The 23374-nt window shown below is 40.0% G+C and overlaps 1 protein-coding gene across 4 annotated transcripts in view; it reads left to right on the top strand.

The window, feature by feature from the left end:
- ADD3 (adducin 3) overlaps nt 1–23374 on the top strand; it is a 97810-nt gene that overhangs the window by 53580 nt on the left and 20856 nt on the right. For 3 of the 4 annotated variants that reach the window (XM_051800455.1, XM_051800451.1, XM_051800454.1), the window contains one exon: nt 17267–17490. In XM_051800455.1, coding sequence (XP_051656415.1) covers nt 17296–17490 — 195 coding nt within the window. In that variant the 5' untranslated portion in view covers nt 17267–17295. Of the gene's footprint in view, nt 1–12502; nt 12810–17266; nt 17491–23374 lie in introns of those variants that run through there. The other variant, XM_051800453.1, reaches the window with a different exon arrangement.

Below are 23374 nucleotides of genomic sequence, written 5' to 3'. Positions count from 1 at the left end.
AGAGGGCTTCCCCTCAGGGCTGCCCATGAGAAAGGAGAGCAGTAAACATAGAAACAGAGAGCTGGCAGAGCTGAAAGCCCTTGGTTTGATTTTTCTTTCTGGTATGAAATCTGTTTTCCTTCATTCTTCAGCTTTTATGACAAAACTGTCACATTGCTGATTTTTGTCACTGTGACTCCAAGGGGCTGGAAATGGCTGAATCGCAGGTGAAGTGTCCGGTCACAAGCAGAAAGGTGGTGGCCTCCCCAGTCCTACACAGAATGGCACAAGCAGGCTGTCACATCCATGCACAGTCCAGAGACCTGATTTAGTCTTGAATGTAGCCTTTGGAGATGTCATCCTTCCTGAGACCATGTGCATCTGTAGGTAATTAGATAAATTATGCCATTGATATCTCAGAAATTAGAGTCACAGAATCACAGAATATTCTGAGTTGGAGGCGACCCACAAGGATCACTGAATCCGACTCTTAGCCCTGTGAAGGACACTCTAGGAATCTCACCATGTTGTGTTGTCCAAGCACTTCTTGAACTCAATCAGGTTTGGTCCTGTGACCACTTCACTGGGGAAGCTGTTCCAGTGCCCAACCACCGTCTGGATGAAGAACCTTTTTCTAATATCTAACATACTGTACTAAGAATTTGTTTTTTCAGAGGAATAAGGGTGTAGGGGAATGTTTTAATCTATGAACAAGGTATGTTCCAGCTATGGGCCGTTAGTCTTAAAGGTGCATTTTAATTAGAAGCACTCATATTTCAATGCTGGTAAAATATATAGAGCTGCAGAGTAGACATGCATTTTGAGGAAATTCAGAAGGGACACAACATTCAGATGTTTGCCAGTAGCTCCTGTTTTGTAAAGCAGAAACCAGTTTCTTAGTCCTTCAGCTTTCACTTGCACACATACCCTTAACAACAAATAAAGAAACCAGCCTTCCTGATGACTCATCAATCTGTCTTGGGTAGAATTTTCCTGCCTCCCATGCTGATGGAGGAGCCCATCCAGTGAGTTATTTGAAAGTCAGTTGGTCTTAGAGAATTAACAAGGTGATGAAACTACCTTTATCTTCTGGACTGGTGTACCTGTCGTATGCTGAGTATGTAAATGTATGTACATTTTTTAAATGTGTTTTTCTCTAACACGTAATAAGAATTCTGGCATCCCCTTCCTGGGTAGTTATCTACTCAATATGCAAATGTATTCCCCAGTGTCCTGACTGGAAGCCTGCTGGAAGGCTCCCAGTCGGTCCTCACTGTGCAGTTCCTGGGTTGCATCTGACAGTCCAGAACCAGAGACTTTTCCATCAGTCTGATGGGGGCAGAATGGGCTATCCATGAGGGAAGAAATAAAATGGGCTATCCATGAGGGAAGAAATATTTAATAGTTATGATGTGCACCTTTTTTTTAATTTTTTTTTTGCATCAGTTGAGGAAAAACAAGCGATGGCAGCAGCTGTGCCATGTGAGCGAGTGTGTCATGAGCCTGCTGGGCAAGGCATAGTGAAGGGCATTATTCCTCTGGGAGGTTGGCACTGGCCATGGCCCTCCAGAGTTGCCACAAAGGATTTTCTGTTCGACATCTAATGCAACAAGCACATTCATATGTTTGCAGAGGGTTTCCATGGAAACCATGTAAACTGTGATGCTAGCAGACAGAGCCAAAGGTTATACTATTGTAGAGGCCCTTTTGTGTTCTCTTTAAGTGTTTCAGAGCAGCTATATTTCTTAACTGATACTTTGAGCCTATGAAACTGTTTGTTCAGATTTTTGGTTTAGTCTTCTTTTCCCCCTCCTTTCCCCCCATCCGCCCTTGCCTAAGCTTTTGTCGTGGTTGTACTGAGAAGGCCAGATGAGCTGCAAGAATAACAATGAAAATGTGTTTTTTATTTTAGGTTTTTTTACATAGGATCACTTGAATATCATTATTTGAATTGATTTATCTTTCTGTTAGTGATAATGGTGCAACTGGCAGTGGAAGAACAGGGCACAAAAAAAACAACCCATTCTGCCCCTACTAGTACAATTCTCAATTCTGTTGATTGCTTCTATTGCTCAGGTAGAACTAACTCAGGTCATTGCTCGCTGGCACGTGGGGAATTTTGAATGTTTGTCTCCTCTTAGAAATATGAACCTATGCTATTTGTAGACACTAGTTTTAACACTGGCTAGACTCTAGTATGCTTTGAGAGTTCATGCTGATTTTAAATTTAAATTTCCAGGCATACCTATTGCTTTGTTCATGTTTCAGGAAGTACGCCCACCATGGGCACAACTGCTACTTATTAAGAAGAAAGAGAAGTATTGACTCTTCTATAGCATTATCTGAGTTTCCTTTTGACTGCCCATGTTTGCAAAATTGTGCTTGTTCACAAGTGCAGCTTAATTATCATGGGAGGTTATTTCAAATGGCTGATCTCATGTCTGGGCTTCTGCTGCAGATCAGAGAGAGGTCCAGGTACCTGTTTGTTGTTCACCTGCTGCTCTATGAACATGAGATCTTACCTGATCACACTACGCACGTATTCCTTCCTGCCACCTATCTTTTGAACCTGTTGGTTACTTTGAGCCAAACTTGGTACAAAGGTAAAAACATAATTCATTTGTGCATTACAAAAGTTGATGTCTGGTTAGAAGACAAAGAGGTAGGATTTCGATGCTGAGTTTCAACAGAGGTACAAGTTGCTCATTCCATCTGATCATAGGGCAGTGACTAAAGAACAAGTCCAGGCTCAGTGTACATAATCAGTTGAACTTGTAATCAAGTTTGCAGATTCGAGACAATTTAAATTCTCAGTTTTAAAGAATAAAACGTGCTTTGCTGAAAAAAGTGCAACAACCTCTTAGGTGCATAAGATATTCCCATCTAATATAGGCAAGTAACCTTGGCATTAATTGTGTTTCTGAACTTGTGAAAGTGCTGTCTCAATTATACAAAGCAGCACTTAGTAATTACTTTTTGTGGATATCCCACACAAGGATGAAACAGCCAAATTGGAGCATCTACTGTTGAGGGCAATAGTTTCTAATACAGAATGAAAAGGTGGAATGTGCTGTTAGCTCAGCATACTGCTGACTTACTTTTGGACAGCTAGGCATGCCCATGACCTGCTGCACCATGCCAGGAGGGGCCAGGAAGGGATGGATTTGTTTGTTTACTTATTTCTCATGTTTTGTTATTTAGATATCAGATGTGTAATTATTAAAAGCCTTTATCCAGTGCCTCAGGAATGTGACAGATAAAAATAACTTCAAAAAAATAAACCGTCCATGTTAGTCTTGTAGAAACCACAAGTCTTCCAGCCCAATATCACATGATTGCAAACAACACATTGAATATGACATGAAAATGAGCACAGGATAGATGTAATGAAAACCTTTCTTCAAGTTTCATATAGCATAATTGTATAATTGCACTCTGTGAGGGATGGGGGTTGTGTGCCAGGTAGGAGTGGTTTTCATTATGAATTCCAGTTTTCTGAATTTGAAGCCAGAAGTCTCAAGTCTGTTCATATAGCACAAAACTTTGTATGCTTTTCATCGCTTCATCCTGACTGCTTTGCAGCACAAACTCTAATCAGTTTTGAAAATTTATCACAGAGAGAGAACACAATACTGATGAGGCAGGCTGAAGTCAAAATTCCTTAGCAATTTGCCAGGCAATTAAAAAGAACAAAATGAAAAACCCTTAGCAACCCACAAATGGCATCTGACATGCTTGTTTCAATACACACTGGAAGCATCACTCAATAGCTGAAATTGAAAAAATTTGAAATCTAGCTATCTCCTACCCAAAATAATGCAATAAATTAGCAAGTTAGAGCAATGCATCTTAAAGGGAAAAAAAAAAATCTAAATACTACCCAACTCTAAAAGCAGCACCCATTCCAACACTTCCAGAAACCTTTGAGATCAGACTCCTGAGACCAGATTAGTCCTGCAGATTCCTTTTTTCCTCTTTGGATTAAGAAGTGAGTTCCAAAAAAAGATGTGGTTCCTCCACATCCCCACTGTGGTTAATCCAGAGCTCTGGCTGCCCTGGGTCGGTGTCGTCCTCCACAACATTCCAGCACGTCTGTGAGAGCTGTCATGAATGAGCCTTTGGCAAGCATCTAATCACCTATTATTCAGCACTTTATTAATCAAGTTTTGTGGTATTTTTTTGGCATGTTTTTGCATTAATGTGGAGATCTTTAATGCTTTGAACAATGTTAGGTTTTTACAGATGTTTAAAAAAAATTCCACAAAATGCCCAATACATAAGTGAAAAAAATAACTGAAAGACCTAGAAGAGATGTTACTTACCTTCACTCCTCCAACAGATGTGATCTGTCTAGTCTCAAGGATTTTTTGTATCATCAGTAATTATGATATGAACTGAAATTCCACTTACCCAGGATGGTTTCCATGAGTTATTCAAATATTCAAAAATAAACATCACTATAGCTCAGAAAACAATGTAATTTTTACAGTTGTTAATTGATTTTTAAATTTGTTGCTTTTAAATCATAATGTTACAGTTAAGAGAAAAATTTGCCCCCGCATCTCTCTGCACTCAGGCTCTGAACTCCATCCCATGGGTAACATGTCTGATACTTGCATTCAATATAAATATAAACAAGTTGGAATGCAAATAAACAAATAGCATTTTCAGGCCTGGTTTACAAATGAGCTTTGGAAATTCAAATAAAACAACTCTTATGTTTTTAGTTTTATCTAGGAGATGGATCCATCTAATATCTCTGTTGGCTTCAGCATATTCTTGGAATTACAAACAAAAAACAGTAGAAGTCAAAACTGGAAGAATTGCTGGGAAAGGACTTGAGGAAGAGTCCTTCCTGCTGCATGTGTGACAGATTAAAGGCTGTATGTGCCTTCAAAATTATAACTGAGGTCTTTGCAACTGGGATTCTGAGCCACTGGTGCTGCAGCTCATTCAAGTCCATGGTTTGAGGAGAAACCATGAACAAACTTTTCTTCATTTGTGTGCCAATACAGTAGTATAAAGTGTCTTCTGAAGCAGACTCTGGTGGATGGTGTTTGTGCCGCCTTGGCTGCCAGGAAGTTCTGTTCTCCTTTTTAGACACGAAAACATGCTTCATGAACTGCTTAGGACAAAAGAGAGGGTGAATCTCTAGGACAAGTGTTCAATGTCAGCTGGTTTTGCATTCTAGAAACAACCAACACAGATGTTTGCAAGTCCCCAGGATTTTGCATAACATGCCAGGTCTGGTGATACCAGAGTTGTTTGCTGTGGAGTGTCTTTTATTTTATGCAAGTTTCCAGTGCTTATGAGTAACGACGGAGAAGATGAATTGTGGGATAACAGTAGATAATTGCTTGCTTGCACTGGGAAATAATAGTAACCTAATTATGAAATATTTCTATATTCTGCTTTTGACTTTTAAAATACTACTCTTACTACTGTGCCTGATGCTGACTCACCCCCTCAGTGTGCGTCTTACCAAAGCTTTTGTTAGTAAATCTTCAGCTCTCGTTCAGGGATGTGCTGGCTACTGCTCTGGGCATGTCTCCTTCTGTGGTTAAGTCCAAAATAACCCTCTGCCTTCAGACAGGCTTGCTTGAGATTCAGTGAAGTAACTTTCCATTCCTGAAGGTGTAGAAGACCTTTGGCTCTCTAAATTCAATTTACTTTTCGAGTACCATGAGCAAAAGGTGGCAGAGACAAGAAGCAGGTCAAATTCAGGCCAAGTCAGTTGAGATTGATGTACATAATTATATAGGTTAAACATTGAAAGCAAATGAAATTTTTTGTATTTACTAGTTAGGTAATTGGTTGGGTTTTTTTTTTTAAATTATTTTCCAGCAAGCTGAAGACAATATTAGCCATGTGACTATACACAGAAAAAGTGTTTCTGTACCACCGTAAATCCTAGGGATTTCCCTGGGAAGGATAATTAAAGCAACATGCTTTGAACACAGCTGATAAAGTAGCTGCCTTTTGAACTTATGGTGAGGGCAGCCAGGCCTTTGTGGCCCTTCTCTGCTCCACACTTTCCCCTGCCCTTCTTGCCCAGATTATTTTTAACCCTGATCCTTTTGTGTAACCAGTGTAGACTCAAGCTTCCTGGAGAGGTGTGCTAGCACAGCTAGGGGGGGAATAGTGTTTTGAGAGGTGGGGAGCTGAAACACAAGGGGCAGGATTGCCTTGAGTCAGCCAGGAAAACATGAAAAACTGTAGCATAAGGTGTGTTTAACTTAAGTCCTCTGAAGATAATAATTTTGTAGGTATTAGGGATGCCCCCATAACCTAAATCAAATTCTGCGTGTTTGTTAACTTTTTTCGTGTTATGTTTTAACATTCATGAACATTCATATCTGTAAATGGACCAAGGAGGGGAAAAATTTTTCCATGTATTGAGGCAAAATTAAGTCTGATAATGCAGTAAAAAAGCAAGTCTTGAATAGGGTGGCAGAAGACACTTCTCAGAATAATTTGGATATAGTGATTTACAGTTTTTTGTCCCTTATGCCATCCCATGGCTGATAGAAGCTGTTAAAATCCTATCAGCAGAGCTTTCCCTCTACACCTCAATTTGAGCTTGCTTTTTGGAGCATTTACTAAAGTAAAGGTGTAGCTTTTTTCTCGAGTTGCCTGGGTTTTTTTCCATGCTTCTCATGGCAAATCATTGGCAATGTACCTCCTGCACAGTCAGGCCTGGACTTGGCTGGCATCAATCCCTAAAATTACTATTTTTAAATTCCAGTTAAAAACCTTAAGACAGCTATAACACTTCCACTAAGCCTCTTGTTAATATTTGAAATCAACATATGCGATTGTTGTTTTATCTAAAATATTCAGAGTTCTTGACTGTAACTATCATAAATCAGCTTTTTTTAAATGCTGTTGTTTTCTGTTTAATGTGAGAATGACATATAAGTCAGTAAAATGTTAAAATTCCCTTTCTGAGATGCTAGCCATTTATTTTGACATGGTCAAGCTGATATTGGTGTATTAATGTGACTTGTGTTATTGCTCTTTATTTAAAATTTATGTCAGCATGATTCAGAGGTCCCAAGATGAACTGGGGGGAATCGTGCAGGGTGTGGTGCATAATGTAAATAAAGATACAATTTGTCCTGAAGACTTTATGATCGAAGACCTGGCACAATTTCATCTTTTCCCCAAGCCTCCAGTTACAAATATCCTACTGAGATTAGCTGTTGGCCAGGCTTCCCATTCCTCACTTACGAGTTACAGAGGGTGTTGAGCTGCAATTCTGTATGGTCAGTGCACGGTGGTGGTCTTAAATGGGGTTTGAGACAGAACCGTTGCTGATGGTAAAGGTCAGGATTTGATGTGAAGAGAGAGGAACTCCAGGGGTTTGGGCTATAAAAAGGTTTGGCTGCATGCTGCCATACACGAGATCGGTTGTTCGTGTAAATATTTGTACAATCCAGCAGTTGCCCCGTGTCGATCATCTGGTTTGCCCACCATCGCAGCCTCTGACCCTCCAGCAAAACGCAGGAGGCAGCTGCTTTGGCCATGACATTTCTCAGGATAATCAAACTGCCATAAATCACGAAGGCTTTTCATGTGCCTTGGCATCGATAAGTTTTCCCGGCTCTCTAAGGTCACACGTTGTACCAGTGACCGAGGAGGGCTCTTGAAGATTGCCAAGAGCAACCCTTGTTACTCCAGGTAGTGCTTTCCAGGTTGGTATAAGTCAGTGGGATTTTAAAAAAAATATTTACATAAAAACTTGCTTCTTCTACCCCATGACTGTGTAGATCTGCATAAAGAGTGTAATTGTCTCCCCTACATCTGTGCAGTTCAGGGACACCCCAAGAAAAGAGTCACCAGAGGAAGCTGGAGGCTCTGTCAGAGAAATAAAGTGTTGCAAAATACAAAAGGTTTTGACTGCAATCAGCTTTTCCAGTTATGTATTTTTTTCTCACGGAGAAGTTCTTAGTTGATACTACGGAGGAACCCAGGTTTCATCTTTTCAAAGGTTCAGGGGGATTTTTCAGCCGCTGTCTGTGTGCGGGTTATGTGTTTGCGTACTTTCACGGCTTAGTACGGATAAGTGCCACCAGAACGTAATCTTTTAATTTAGCTCTGTGTTGTCTACTGACTCGTGAAATATTTTTAGGTGACTTAAGCACAAGTGATTATGTAGATAAGCGGAGATCAGTCCTTAAAAATAAAAAAGTGCTTTTTATTGTCTTAAAGTTGCAATATTTTGGAAAATACTGACATACTTTTTCATTATCAAGGTTCCAGGTATCTCTGAATCTAAATGAAATCAAAAATACTGTCCTAACTTCTTATTCCCCTCTCATTTGTAATTTGCTGGGTCCTCTTGGAGCATGAATAGGCACAGGGTTGTGAGAACCAAAAGTTGAAGCCTCTTTGGTGGTGGAGCATTTGCATTTCATCGGAATTCTTAAAACCAAAAGGAAAAAGCAATTATTCCTCATGAAAACTGATATATGTGTCTTATGTCTTTCATTTCTGTTTTTTTATTAAAATTGAAATACACATTAGGAGTTAAAGCTCCCTGACTTTATTTTTAGGGGTTCCATGACTTAAGAAAAGGTCAAACACAAATAAATAATCTTATTTCTGCTCTGTCGGTATAATTTGCTTGTATCCCTCTGCACTAGTTGGTGTCAGGAATGGGTAAATATAGGACATTAATTCCCAATAAGCGCTGAGATGACGGATGGATTCTTTGAAGTATGTCAATATTTGCTAATAATATTTGTTATTAGCAAATGGGTTTGACGTGAGTAGGTAGATGGTGTTCTCTGTAAAAGAAGGATAACAAAGCAGGGTCAGCAAGAGCCAAAATACACTGCCAGTTTAGGAGAGCCCACCAGTTCTGCTCCATGGGTCAGCTCTGACATGGGCTGTGCTGATGGGAGCAGCTTGGGGGGGCCTGGGCCTTCCTGCAGTCCCGTGATGTTTATATTTGGATGCAGTTTATTCCCTCTAGTGCCTAAGCTTCGAGGTGGCATTGGGAGAGGGCCACTGCTTGTATCTTCAGTTGGATTTGCCAAAAGAAACCACTTTCAGAGGAGACTTGGTTGAGTTCTTGCAGGTGGAGCATTCCTGCTGCCTGTGAACTGGCTGAGGGAGGACCAGAGCAATGGCACTGCTGCCATCACTGTGCTGGCTGGCTCCTCTGCCACAGGTCTTCTGCATTCAGAACAGCTTCAAAACACTTGCAACTTGAAAATCTGCAGCAGTTCATGCTGCTCTGGTCCTTACCAAATCCTCTGGAGCAGTGGAGGGGGGAGGGGGTTTTCTGTGAATGGCAGATGAATTATTATCCTGGAGCAAAGTCATAGTGAGATGAAAAATGTTAGAGGAGGGGAAGTAACTTCATTTCCATTGTTGTCATTCAGTGCATCTGTGCTTTGTGTGAGAGCAGCTTTTTGCATATGTTATAGGGAGAGGTTTTCTTTTCCCTGGCAGCTCCAGTACATGTCCTTAGCTTTCTGCTACGGTGAGGACATGCTTCCCAAACAGCAGTCTTGCCTTTGGATAGAAGCAGATTATTTAAGCTCAATGTTCAGATATTTTGAGTGATCTCATATCCTCTGCATGAAATTTTAATTTAATACTCCTCTATGAAAATAGCTTAAGCCAGGAGAAATTTACATTCTCATCATAGAACTAATTTTTTACTGTGCTTTTTCATGAACTTCAGTTTAACATCGAAGATGAGAGAAAAACAGAGGAAAAGTAGGTGTGAGGTAGGACTGACATGCTTTTCAAGTCTAGTGAGTACAGAAACTATTTTACAGTTTAATAATTCAATGTATTAGATGTTCTGGTGGTTTTATTCAATTGAAGGAGATGTGGGGTTTTTTTAATTGCCTTAGAAATAGTCTCTGTCCACACTGTTTCATAGGACCAGTCACCCTGTGTACCCAAGCAGAGGTGACAAATAAATATCAGTACTCCAAAGTGCAGCTTAATGTTGTTTCAAAATAAAGGCATACACTTACATGAGTAAATAAAATTTACATAAGAGCAAAATATAAATCAGCTTCCAAACTGTTTCTGGTATATTTCAGTGAACCAGGTAGTTATTAAAAATAACAAATAAACAAAAGGAGGAAATAAAACTATCAAAGAGAAAAAATTTCAAGGAACAAGTTTAGAGAAAGGGACAAAACCAAACCAATGTGATATTTCTGTATGACTAACATTCTTCTCTTAAAGAGAGGTTTTAGTGACACAATCTGTTGTGTCTCTTCAAAGTTACAGATTATTAGTTCTTACTTGCTTCTATTATACAGTTATAGAGAACTGGTATGGCAAACTGTGTCCAGCAGTACAGAGGATTTATAGTGAATTATCAGCATGTGACACGAATCCCCCTTTACCACTCTGACATTTCAGTGCTTTCTTATGGTTCAGCCACCCCTTCCTGCTGCGATGCAGGAGTCACCTGTGTGAATCATTTCACCAACTAACTCTGGATTCCTCCTCTGCTACTTCTCAGTAACCAGTTTGCTTGTGTGATGAGGTTTGTTCTGATTTTAATGTTCTCTGTACAGAACAGCATAATCTCAAAATGTTCTTACTGTCTGCACAACCTTAACTAGAAGAAAACGTTTTGTGGAGTGCGGCAAGGAAGCCCTTATGCTGCCGACTGCTCAAGTGTCACACAGTGATGGAAACAGCCTTCCCTTGGCACAAGAGGTTCCAAAGTAGGCAGGATGGACCCTGGAACTAGATTCTAGAGGCTGTGCTTTTGAGAGCAGTTTTGTCTTTTATCACACTGTCTCTTAGAAAAAGGGTAACTGCGTAATTCACTGATCAAGGGTTCTCTCCATCATGAAAAGCTCACGCAGCAGTGAAGGAATACTAAAATGTGAATGAATGAAGTAGTTTGGGGCTACAGGGTTAAGCAGGCAAGTTCACTTATGAGACTCAATGCATGCAAATAGCATTTAAGGCCATGTGGTAGAGCATATTGAATACATCAAACCATCATTCTAGGCTTGGGAGGTTTTTTCTCCCACCGCTTGTGCTATAAAATGTTGGCAGGCTGGCCTGCAAATGTGGAGGTGCAGATTGCACCTGCTACAGTCTGGGTGCATTACAAGGAGGCTTCTGTAATGGGGAAGAAATGTCACATCTTCAGTTAAAGGTAGAGGTGTAGCCCTCATACTCTGGATGGTTTTCAGCAATTTCTTAGTTCTCACTTCTTGACAATAGAGAGTATCTGGCTCAGTTCCAGTTTATGCTGAGTAAAGCATAAGTTGCACAGCTTGAATATTCGTGTTGACTTTAACATGGCGCTATAGAATTGGGCAAAAATAATGCTTTAGATTTAACACAGCAACACAAAAACTGTGTTCAAATACACACAAGTTCCTACTTCTCAGGAAAAATATATCTTGCTGCCATATAGTCTCTCTAATGTGGTGTCTGAAAAGAGATTAATAAAATTATTAGCTTGCTCTGTTCAAAAGCAGAAGGACTTAAATATGCAGCGCTGAATTAGAATATTTGATTAGTAACTGGTTTGGGCTGTAGTATGACAAATTGTTTATGGCTGCATTGCTACTGGAAGAAGTGGTATTAGACACCTCTGTATCATCATTATCTTTGTTTCAGAACAAACATTTGTGTAGATATGCAATTAGCTGGCAGGGGAACTGATACAGCTGGAAAATAAAGCCACTTAAAAAAAATTAAAAAAAAAACAAACAACAAAACAGACCAAACCAAACAAACAAGAAAAACAAACAACAACAAAAGCAAAAAACCTCTGCAACTCAGCCATAGAGTAGTTTTTCCTACCCATTCCACCATCTGACCTTGGAAGCTTTTGCTGGCATGAATATGAAGATGTGATAAAGGGAGAAAGATGGAATGGCTGGGAAGGTTGAGAGAAGGTGCGATTATTTTTTTAATGCAAATATTATATTGTGTCAATTCAAGGGTGTAGTTTGTCTTGAGTGCCAGCATACAGAATCACTGTGTAGTAGTAAGATCAGTTAATATAATTTTGAACAAATGCTACCTATCTATTTATTTTCAGTTCCCCAAATTGCATTTAGAAAATGCTAACGTCTGAACAGTGTGTAAAGTAAGATATATAAATGAAACCCAAACCCATTGTAACATAAATAAAAGAAAAAGAATTAAAAAAAAAATCTGTCAGCTCCTTGTCAGATATTTATAGTATTTGATGTCCTGATCAGGAGACTAAAAAAAATTAATTACATTTTTTGCCCTGAAAGAGATTCAATTCTATGTCATTACTAAGATTTACACGAGGAAGGACGAATAGTTGACTTTCTAATGCAAGAAAATAGCACTGGTAATGCTTTTCTCAGTCCATATTCTCCTGCATATTTCCCTGTCCCTGTTAAGCATTCCCTCATATTCCTTAAGTGTGTGTGTTTCTGCCAGCTTACTTACGCAGCTGGAGGTGTTCTCTAAAGCCAAGTCTTTGATTCAGACTGGAACCTGCCTGTTTCATAGGGAGGCTGGAACTGAGATGAAGAGACACCCAGTTTGCTTCCAACAAGTCTCCTGGCAGACAAGATACTGGAGGGTGGGGGGAAGAAAGAGCAGAGTGTTCCTTAAAAACAAGCAGACGAGAAATAGCAAGAGCAGAATAGCACAACGTGCTCCTCAGAAAGGAGCTGCTCACACGCAGTGTGGTCTCACTCGAGTGCTCAGACCTGAGATCAGTCGCTCCTGTTAATGATGCAGCGCACACACTGCAGGTTTGCAGGGCTGGAAACTCTCAATAAGATGGATTGTACTGCATAGAGAAAATGGAGATGTCTGAAACCAGCCATAAAAAATCAGCATAAAAGGTAGGTTAATGTTCCGTTGCTAGGTGATGTAATGATTTGGTCCCTTTTCTGTTACTCTGTCTTGTGGTGGTATTTATTTTTATATACATTCAGTACATTATGAAAGATATAAATATATCAAGTCAGTTCTTTCCGGGGAGTTCTTTGACAAGATAAATTTTCCTTGCATTTGGTCTCTTGCACTTTTTTTCTTTAGTACTTCTTGTTTCTCTGACCTCGTTATTATCTTTTTTTCTTTTGTGATTTGACATTCAAAATAGTTATTTGCAACAAAAGCAGCACAGCATGTTACTTAGACTATACAAACTGTCAGATAGGGATGCTCAGGATGTAATGTTGCAACCTAAAATCAACAGTTTCAAGTTCCTGGAATAAATTGGAAGCTTTTGTTAAATAGAACTTACTCCTAAGTAGAGAGATACACAGTTTCCTGATGGGGTGGGAGGGGGAATGTTCTACTTTCTCTCTAGCCCAGTTACGAGTATAAAATACAGAACAGGATATGGAGGCCAAACCCATGAGCTATATAAGGCATCAAAGCACGGGAGGACACGACCTGTTTTCTTTTGTATCAGAATTGAGTTCAGCATGAACTAGGAGGGCAGAATTAGAAGGGGGAAGCAGAGTTAGATTAACAAGTTACTTTGTAGCAAGAGCTTGTGAGCCTCTTCCTTTCACAGGTCCCTAAAAGTATTTTCAGCAGACGTGAAGATTCTGTGTAACAAAAGTTTATCCCTGCTGACTTGCTCTTCTTAGTTTCTCTTCTTCCCTTTGGAACACTTGAACCATGGGTGGGCAACTTGCTCTTCCATATGCTTTGAATCTCTTTTTAGCATGTCAGCATGTGCATGTTAGGCCAAAATGTGGGCTAAATTGTGTCTCAGCTGAGCAAGAGTGGTTTCTCTCACCAGGATAGAATCAGATCCTAGTTTGTTTGATTTCTCTGTGTTTGTCCTTTCTGACCTGTCTAGATAAAGTGTCATGTTGCTATAGGGTCTGTCATTTCTACTTGTGCCCCAGTCTCTGGAACCACTCTTGAGCGTGCAGAAGAAACGTTAGCTCGTACTGCTTTGGAGGGTGGGACCTCAATTTCTGCAATTCATAAATACATCATTGGAAGGGGTGAAAGCTAAAAGTAGCCTTGCAGCAAAGCTGATTTTATTTCTAGGCAAAAGTATCTTGCAAAACAAAAAAAAAAAAAAAACAAAAAAAAAAAAAATGGGGAGGGGGAGAGGATCCTCTATCACCATTCATAGATTTTGGGATCTGGGTTTTCTGCAAATACTTACTTTTGTGTCATTGCCAGTTCTGTGCTGAGAAGGGGAGGTACTGATTTTTTGATCCCCAAAAGCCAATCGCATTTTTAACAAATGTCCTCTTTCTTAAAAAGAAATCAGTGGATGATGCAAATAAATAATAAAAGAATGGCCAATTTGTTTAAAAAATTTCCTGGATACAGTAGGGGTTATATGAGAGTCAGCCTGGGCCCAACAGAGCGGGCATTGAACCAGACCTAATAAGAACAACTGGACCCAATACCCATATTATGTTCAGTAATGGAGGGGGGTTTGTAGTACAAGGACTTTAATGTTATAATCTTAATGGCTAGAGGTAACAAACCAGGCTGAAAGGAAAGAGGAAAAAATAAAGTCCAAAACAATTAGAAAAATCTTTTTTGTGGATTTTAGGTTTTGCTAGCCACATTTGTGTCATTTTTACAGATGAATGGGCTTTTCTGTCACTGTAAGAGTGAATTGCAAAGTAACGGACTTGAACTAATTATGTCCTGTAAACCTATAACAATAACAATAAACTTGTTTTGAAGTTCAGACATGCGTGTAGTTGATCCAGTCAACTGAGTGAATCAGCAGCTGAGCAAGTCTGCTACTTGGGGGTAACGGGACTCAGGAGCATTTTAGGGAAAAAAACAATCAGATAAGACATCTCCTGGGAAGGAAGAAAAGAGTGGGAGTCACAGCTAGTCACCAATTCAAGCAAGATTTTTGCTATCTGCATTTCTAGACTGCTTTCAGTTACCTGCAGGTGCTGGAAAGTGGCTCAGATGGAGGTTCATAGCCCAGCGCAAATGGAGAACAGCTTAGACTGACAGGTCTGGTCTCAAGTTCTTCATACCTTGTGGCATTTGGCGAGAGAGCTCAAAGTCTTGTGTTTTCTCCTAATACTTCTTTTCTTTCTCATCTTAAACCTCATCACTTTGGGTGGGGGGAGAAAGAGGGAGGTACACTCCTCAGGTTAGAGGAGTGGAGACCTAATACATGATTACATTTATAAGGTATCTTTCTTAAGCTGAGCAGTGATCATAGTCCCAGGCACTAACCCAGGAGGCTTATCCTTCTGCTTCAGTGCTCCCACTTGGGAAAGACAATAGTTAATTCTTTAGAAAAACTTAAGCTCCTTTTATCTACTAGATTTTTCCCAAACCCTCACTTCCTTGAAGCAAGCCCCTTGTTTTCTCCCCAGCATCCCTAAACTGATCACACATACCAGGTTTCCCCGCGGTCAGTCAGCAAATGCTGAGTGAACTCATGTTGCACTCGAGCAGCAAATGAAAAACTCACCGATGTGTTTCCACAGCCTCTGGAATGAAGCCATCAGAGTTCATGGAGCTTGTCTCCAGGATGTGAATTATACATCCCAGAACATGGTATGTTCATCCAGCATGCCAGGTACCTCTTGGGAGCTATGTGTGTGCAGCTGGATAGCATTGCATCCCAGATCACGTGTGTGTGTCTCTCTCAAAAACAAAACAAAACAAAAAAAGAGGGCAGAAAGAACAAACCCGATTACAACTTGTAAAAGCTGTTGTATTTCATCTTGATCCCAAATTTACAAGAAAATTGTAGATGTGGTTGTCTTGGCTCTTAGCTGCTAATGCTTTCCCAGCTCCATAGGTGGTATCTGTCTTGTTTTGTGTCTGGAGTTTCATGCTTGGTTGCAGGGCTGCAGTGCCCCAGGATTTCATCCTTGCACTCTCCCTTGCATTGTGTCAGCAAAGCCGTTTGGGAATCAGTGTGGGAAACTGGCTGAAGACCAATTTGCATCCTCCTGCCAGCCTCGTTCCTGGTGTGGCTGTGCAGCAGAGGGTGCAGCACAAGGACTGACAGGACTTGCTGCAGGCAGGAGGAGGGCTTGGGCTGCTGGAGCTGGTTTTGACAGGGCTTCCTAGTGTTTCATCTGGAAAATACGTGAGGTTATAGTTGAAGCAGTTCAGATGCTCCACTTTTTGCAGAATACCCCAAACAGTATTTGCAGTGACCTGAATGAGGGATGGGTGAACTGTGCCACAGAGCAAGGACACTTTAAACCACTGATACCATAATGTCAAACCACGCTGTTTAACACTTTGGCTTTTTTCCTCTGAAGATGTGAATTATCTACATACCAAATATATTTGCATGCAGATATTTTTTATTACATATATTATTGAATGTAGATATTTGCATGTTAAAATGTGCATTTTCATAATGTACTATCTCTTCCTTCAAATCTTGCTTCTCTTTATTCCTCAAACCTGAGAAAGCATCCCTCTTCAGTAGCCTTTTGAGGAATGGTGTTCCTGAGTGTGCTTCTGAGCCTTATTCTTTGTATGAAAATACAGGTGTCTTCTCCTTTCCTTTTGATCCAGTTCTGTTTGTGTTTAAAAACGCTTATCAGGTTTTTTAATGAGATTTTGAACCTTCTACCAAGACATGAAAGTTCTTGGGGTGTTTTTTTTTTTCTTAAGGTGATGAGCTTCAGTGAGAATCTTTGCATACAATTGCTCACAAAAGGAGAAAAACTAAAACTCAGCTATTTGGTGTGGATGTAACCTCAATCGTGTGTAACCCAAGATATAACCTTCTCTGCAGTTGTCTCCAAGTGTCTCCTGAAAGTACGGACACCAGCTGGAGCTCTGCAGAAATTTCCTGGTGGTCTTTGAGTGGCCTGATGCCTTGTCTTGAAGCTGCAGTTATGAGATGCTTTGGAAATGCTGTAATTGAGGAATGCCTTCCTTCAAGTTGGGAGATGAGCTCTTAGCAGATATTAAACAGAGGCCTTGTTTTCTGGATGTGTTCGCTTGAACAGCTCAGGAAGGAGAGCTGTATAAAAACCTTGGGGGGCTGATAAGTGCAGTCTAAAATGATACAGGAAAGTTTGTCATAAAATATATAATGGTCATTTCAAATTTCATTCTTAATTGTGTTCTGTTGGGGTTTCATTTTAACTTGGATAGTGATGGTTATGTGCTATCAGAAAACTTATTAATGGGTTTTAAGCACTTTTCTAGGATTTTTCCACAGTTTTCTGATTATGACTGTTGTTCACTTGGTCTCCTTTCATTTCAGATGGTGTTCTGCGGACACGAAGAAGAGCATTAGTTGTGTCCAGACCTGGAAGTTATATGCAATTTCCTGCTTTGAATTGTTAACCGTTCTTCCCTCTTTTTCATGTTTCAGGTGAAGCCTGCCCTCTGCACTGCTGAAGGATGAGTACTGATGCCAGTCAGGTGGTGGTCACTACTCCTCCCCCGGCCACGATGCCTCACAAAGAGCGGTACTTCGATCGCATCAATGAGAATGACCCGGAGTATCTCCGGGAGAGAAACATGTCTCCTGACCTGAGACAGGACTTCAACATGATGGAGCAAAGGAAGAGAGTCACTCAGATACTGCAGAGCCCTGTGAGTGCCATTAAGGGGGAATAAAAAGGAAAGGGTGTTATTTTTGGAGACTTAGAAGAAGAAATCTGTGTCACATCTAGATAGAATGTCTCTGGACCATCTCCTAAGAAGAATCACGAAAGAGATTATCCAGCATTTTGTTTGCATAGTGTTTTGTCTGTGAACAAGCAGCCTTTATTGTGTTGTTTTTTCTCCGGGTGCTTTTATATTCTTATGCTCCATTGCAGTATTACAAAAGGATGTGGCTGGCTGCAGGGTACTTAATTAGAACTTAGGGGCAGGAAAGAGAGTGAAGGAGTCATTGGTCAAATAGAAATAAATTAGGGTATTACTTGGTGTTCTGCATTCTAGGTTTGAATATTAACCTAACCTTTGCATCAAGAATGCTTTAATTAACATCTATGATTGAGTTAAATTTATTTAAAAGGTAGACTGTGTGTTCTTTTTATGTCCTTGGGGGTAATCATACGTGTACTTGGCCATATTGGCACTCATCTACTGGTTGTGTAAGTTCAATACTTGTGTAGGCTACATATAATTCTATCACATCTATTGAGCCACACTCATAGTAGCTTTAATTTATATTTTAATGCCTGTATTCTTTGGGCTTAACTCGATGAATACACTGGAAAATAATACTGTTGCCTTAAGTATTTTGAAGCCGTAGGGAGCAAGCAAGGCCTGTGCGAGGGTGAGCCTGTGGGGGTGTTGAGTAATGAGAATAATGGGGACTGAGAAGGGGTTAAGTAGCTTTACAGATCCTTCTCTCTTCAGTTCCTCTGTAAGTTGGGGTGCTGCTTCTGTAACTTTTTTTGAAGCTTTTCCATATGTAATAAGATGGCAAACAGCTGTTAGTAATCACTCTATTATAGTCATCCATGAATAACAGGATTGTTTGCTAAAGTGTTGTCCTGGAGTGTCTCTTGGATCTGTGTGTTGCTTTGAGTATAATGTGAACCTGTTGACTAAGGAATTTATTATTTTTCAAGTCAATTTGTGCAAGCTTGGGTTTGCAGCCAGGCTCTTTTATAAAGAAAATATTCTAAGGAGGTATTGCATAATGCTTAAATCATGATAATTTTATGTTAAACACTCAGTTGTAAAATGTGATCAGAGTCTCCCCCTTCCTATTAAAATATTCACATAATGAATAGCCAGGACTCACAGAAAAGACTAAATCTTTAGCCTAAGAGGTAAAAATAAGTTAGAGAGATCTTGTTTGCGTTTGTATGTATGTTGTTTTTTGGTCCTTTTGATGGCAGTATTGAATCTGATGAGTGTAACTATTTCATTAACATTTTGGGGGGCACCTTTTGCCAAGTCTGCCAGATGTAATTAATGTCCCTTTGCTGCAGCCTCTGTGGTGTTTTTTTCAATACATACAGTGTCAGGGTGCAGATTTTAGGAAGGGGTATGAAGAGGGGCAACCCCTGAGTTTAGGTAACTGTTTTAATAGAAGGTCGAGGGACAAAGAGCTGCTGGGCTGCTGTTAGTGTCCTGCTGCAAGAGAAGTTGAGCCCAGCACTTTTTGGAAAGTGTCTGTTTGGAGCTGCCAGTAAGTTGCAAGTTTTTGTTGTGTAAGGGAGCAGTTGTCCAAATAAGCCAGGGGCCTGCTGCCTGCTTGGCTCAGGGAAAAGCAGGAACGTGGGAGCTGAGTGTGTGATCAGGCACGAAGAGGAGTTGTCTGAGCTGCAATTTCCCCTCGAGTATCTTCTTTTATTCTCCCTTGATATAGAAAATTTAGACGAACCCCACTGTGAGTTCTTGTGTGAGGAAATAAAAGCATTTTTCTACAGTATCTGTGACCAAATGTCCATCAAGCAAATTGCACAACTGATTTTCTGATTTGGGGATGGAAGGGGCAGTATTTCTTCCAGGTTCCCGCTGCCATGGACCATACTGTTCTTGAGACTCAGGACTGAAAATAATTAACCTTGATCTCCTGAATTTAAAATTCATCACTAAATGTCCAGAAAGTATTTTTCCTGTTATCAGTCTGTGTAACACAGGTTCAGGATCGATTGATGAGTATTGTGCTTAGTGTTTTTGTTCTGTAGCTGCAGAATTACATTGCATTAGACATTTTCATAGAACTTTGTTGCTTTTCTGGATTATTCCAGTTGGCAAGGAGGATATCATTTGAAGGTGTTTAGAAGAAGAGGAAGAGAGGTTATCAGAAACATTTTAAAGAAGAGCTTGCTTGATGGTAAATCTTCACCCAGTCTTAGATATATGCATTCATATCTTCACCAAGTCTTGATTATATGGATTCAGATCAGAGAAACAGTGATTGACTCATATTCTGGCAAGTATTAGTAAATATGAGGTGTATGTAGCAAAGCTGGTAACTGTCTTAAAAATATACAAGCATGTATGGACTTGAGGTGAGCTTTCAACATGCACTTTCTCTGAGCAAAGGTGCAAACCTAAAGGGTTAATCACTGTCATATAGCAGGAAGTTTAGGTATTGATTTAATCTGGTTTTATTAACAAGCTTTTTTCTTTCTTTCAAGTAGGAAAATCTAAATCCTGTAGCAAGAAAATAAATTAGAGAATATATTTCAGGAACCACAGTGTATTTTGTTCAGTGCATGTTATTGTAAAGGGCTACAGCCCTAACCAGACATCTTCAGACATCAAACTGCTGCATCTCTCTGATGTGCTGTTTGGTCACATACTAGTGTGCAGTCTGACTACTCCTCTCTGATGTGCAATTTCCCTTTCCTAAATTAAATAATTTAAAAGCTACTGAAAAGCTATTTCCATTACCTCTGATGTTTGCTAATGTCTTAGAGTCTGTTCATAATAAGCCTTAAACAAATCATAGGAGTTTTATGACCGTTGCCCACAGAGAATGTCCTGACATTATCAGTGAGTTCTCAGACGTGTTTGCCTAATATTGCATGTAGCCCATGAACATCTGACAGCCTGGACAATCTGATAGCACTCACATGTTTGCTGTTCTGTGTCTGTTAGAAAGGTGGAAAGAAATTAATATCAGCTGGGTCTGAGCAGCCTGAAAGCATCCAGAGATACTGCTGGCCAATCTTTGGGATAAAGCCATTTAGGTTTATTTTAGTAATGTCTTCAGTTTGAGGAGGTTCAGGTAGTGTGTTGTTATTTTTAAAGGAAAGGTACTGCGTTTCTTCAGTGGACTGATTTTATTGCTTCTTGGGTCTGAGGTACTTGCTCTATAATATATCCAAAATTTGAAAAGATGGGTTGGTTGTTTAGGGTTTTTTTAAAATATTTTCCAACTTAACTTAGTTAAAAACAGTTTTGTCTGTCTGCTAAGCAGTCATATGTTGCTTGTTATACAGATTAACAATGTCTTTCAAAGAGTAAACATGTATTTGCTGCACCATCAGACCCCTTATTTCAGTTATGGTATGCAAGTCCTTCTGGCCTTCATTTCCTTCTAGCATTTCTCTGGTGCCCTCACCATAGCAACCAGAAACTCTTAAAAGACAAAGACTATCAAAAAAAAAAAAAGGGAAAGGCAATGGTTGTGCAGTCATGGTGTGTGTGAAGACTGAACAATCTGTTCAGCATTGAGGAGCTGAATGAACATAGAGAAGGGAGAAAATCCCCACAGCCCTCCCAGAGCCAGGGAAGGTGATGTGTGTTTCTGCAGGCAGGCGGCAGTGCCACGCTGCTTCCAGGGCAGTGAGACCCTGTGAAACAACTCTTTCACCAGCAGGAAAGCTAACTACAGGTTTTAGCTAACAGGACTGTGTGTAACCTGACAGGAAATTAGGATCACAGCTTAAACTGCACTGAGGAGTACCATACATCCCCTTTATATCACTGTATTTGAAGGAAAGCAACAGGTCAGGGTGGAAATGAGAGCAGATGCATTCTTGTACATAAGCTGTTATGTGAGATATACTTCATTATTTTTACTGACATAAGAAGTTGGAGTAGTCAAATTTGTGTATGAAGTTATGAGTTGAACAGCTGTTTTATGTAAACATAAAAATGCCTGGTGATTGGAATTTAAATGCCCAGTTTATGTTTTGAATTTTCCAAAATGAAAATGTTGAGTGGCTTGTTGAGACCCATTGAATGTGCACTTCCTATTTTTGCACAGCTATTTGGAGCTTGGGTTTGTTTTATTTTTCTGAAGTTGAGCACTGCGTTGGCAGGATCTCATCATGCTCTGCTTTAATTCTGTGTTGGATACAGAGAGTGTCTACCAACCCACCACAGCTCTGCAGAGTGTTCAGGATGATTTTGGCTTGATGCTGCCATTACATGAAGGCCCTGGATCAGGTCTATCCACCGGGATTGCAAAATAAGGGGGGGGTTTATGCTGAGGTTAAAAATGTCCTTCTCTCCTGTGCCTCTCTTCCTTCCTGCCTTGTACATGCATACCTCCCCCTGCCTCCCACACTAGCCAGTCTTGCCCAAGAAAGTGGGGAGAGAACTATGCAGCTTAGCAACTCATCTCTTCAGAAGTCTGCCTTAGCATGCAGCATGCAGACAGATTTTTCTCCTCAAAAACAAGCAATCCCACCCACACTTGAATTTTTTTTTTCTAGCTATGTTATTTTCAAACTATCAGTTCAGAGATGAAGGATGGTTTGATTTATTTTTTCCCCAGCTTTTGCAGTTGTTTAGCTTACTTTATTTGTATCGAGTGAACATCTAGTATTTTTGTAATACCACTCCCTTTTGAGGCAGTTTATTTTCTTAAAAATATCAAAGTCCTTTCAGTTCCTCATATGTTTTGGCTTCTACTGCTCTTTTCTCACAAGTTCAAAAGCCTTTCAGATCCTTCAGAAGCCTTTGGCCACAAAGGGCTCACAACCTTGTACATCACCTGGGGGCCTCCTCACTGGGCAGCCCTCTTGCCTTGTAGCTCCTTCTTCTGGCTTTTGTCTTCTCTGACATCTTCCCAATTTCCTGCTGGGGAGTCATGACTCTCCTCTTGTTGCAATAGCTTATTTAATTGCATGCTTTTGTCGTACAACCTGTGCAGTGTTTTGTTCACTGGGAGACAGGAGCTCAACTCAGCATTTAAGACATACCAAAAAATGTCCCTTAAAGATCCTCTCTGAGCCATGACAACAATTTCAGTGAGAGGGAATTTGTGCTAAGGGTGTTGTCTTAAACCAAGGCCATCCACTAGATGTCTGTGAGGACCCAAGAAATTCCATTGCGTAACTTTCATTTCTGTAGCTGCGATGGTTCATGGTCAAATCACACTCATGTCCTGCACCACAAGTGCTATTTTATTTCCCTGCTTCCTCACCTTAAAAATGGGGTGCCTTTCACTCCTCTCTTATTTCCATGTTGCTACTTTCCGTTTAGTTTGAACTGCGGTTTCCATTAGATATAAATGCCAACAGTATCCAAAACGATATTTTTTTCCCTCATATCCGTGTTTCTAATGTTCCTGCTGGTTGTTAACTGCTTGGATTTGGGTTCTTGTAGTCTTGGGGGATGTCTACAGATTCTGTTGTACTTCTGGTGCCATGTTCTTTAGATTATTGAAATCATCAAACAATCAGATCCGTCTTCCTTTGTGTGCTGACTCTTCTATGATCCTCTGTGTAGTTGAAGTTATTAATTGCAAATAGCACTGTAATCTGATTTATTTTCCTAGGTCAGTAATAAGGAGATATAAAATGTACTGTAACAAAATCCACTCTTTTTCTTTCATTTGCTGGTCTTGTAGATTCTGTCCAGTTAAGGCATCAGCTTGGTCTGATGAGGGCAGGAAGAGGGGTTTCCACTGCAGTACAAGTAAAGAATAACAATTAAAGTATTTACTTAGCTCAATTAATTTTTAAATCCTTTTTTTAATTATTATTTTGGGCTGTTAAATAATCCTTTGGTTTAGTACACACTCTTAACAGTGCCTGGAAAATCCTGGAAGGTT

This window comes from Manacus candei, unplaced genomic scaffold (genome assembly GCF_025592945.1).
Source record: "Manacus candei isolate 608988 ecotype Guabito, Panama unplaced genomic scaffold, ASM2559294v1 h1tg000050l, whole genome shotgun sequence".
Lineage (NCBI taxonomy): Eukaryota > Metazoa > Chordata > Aves > Passeriformes > Pipridae > Manacus > Manacus candei.
The sequence above is the reverse complement of the archived record's forward strand: the minus strand, read 5'-3'. Positions and strand labels throughout refer to the sequence as shown.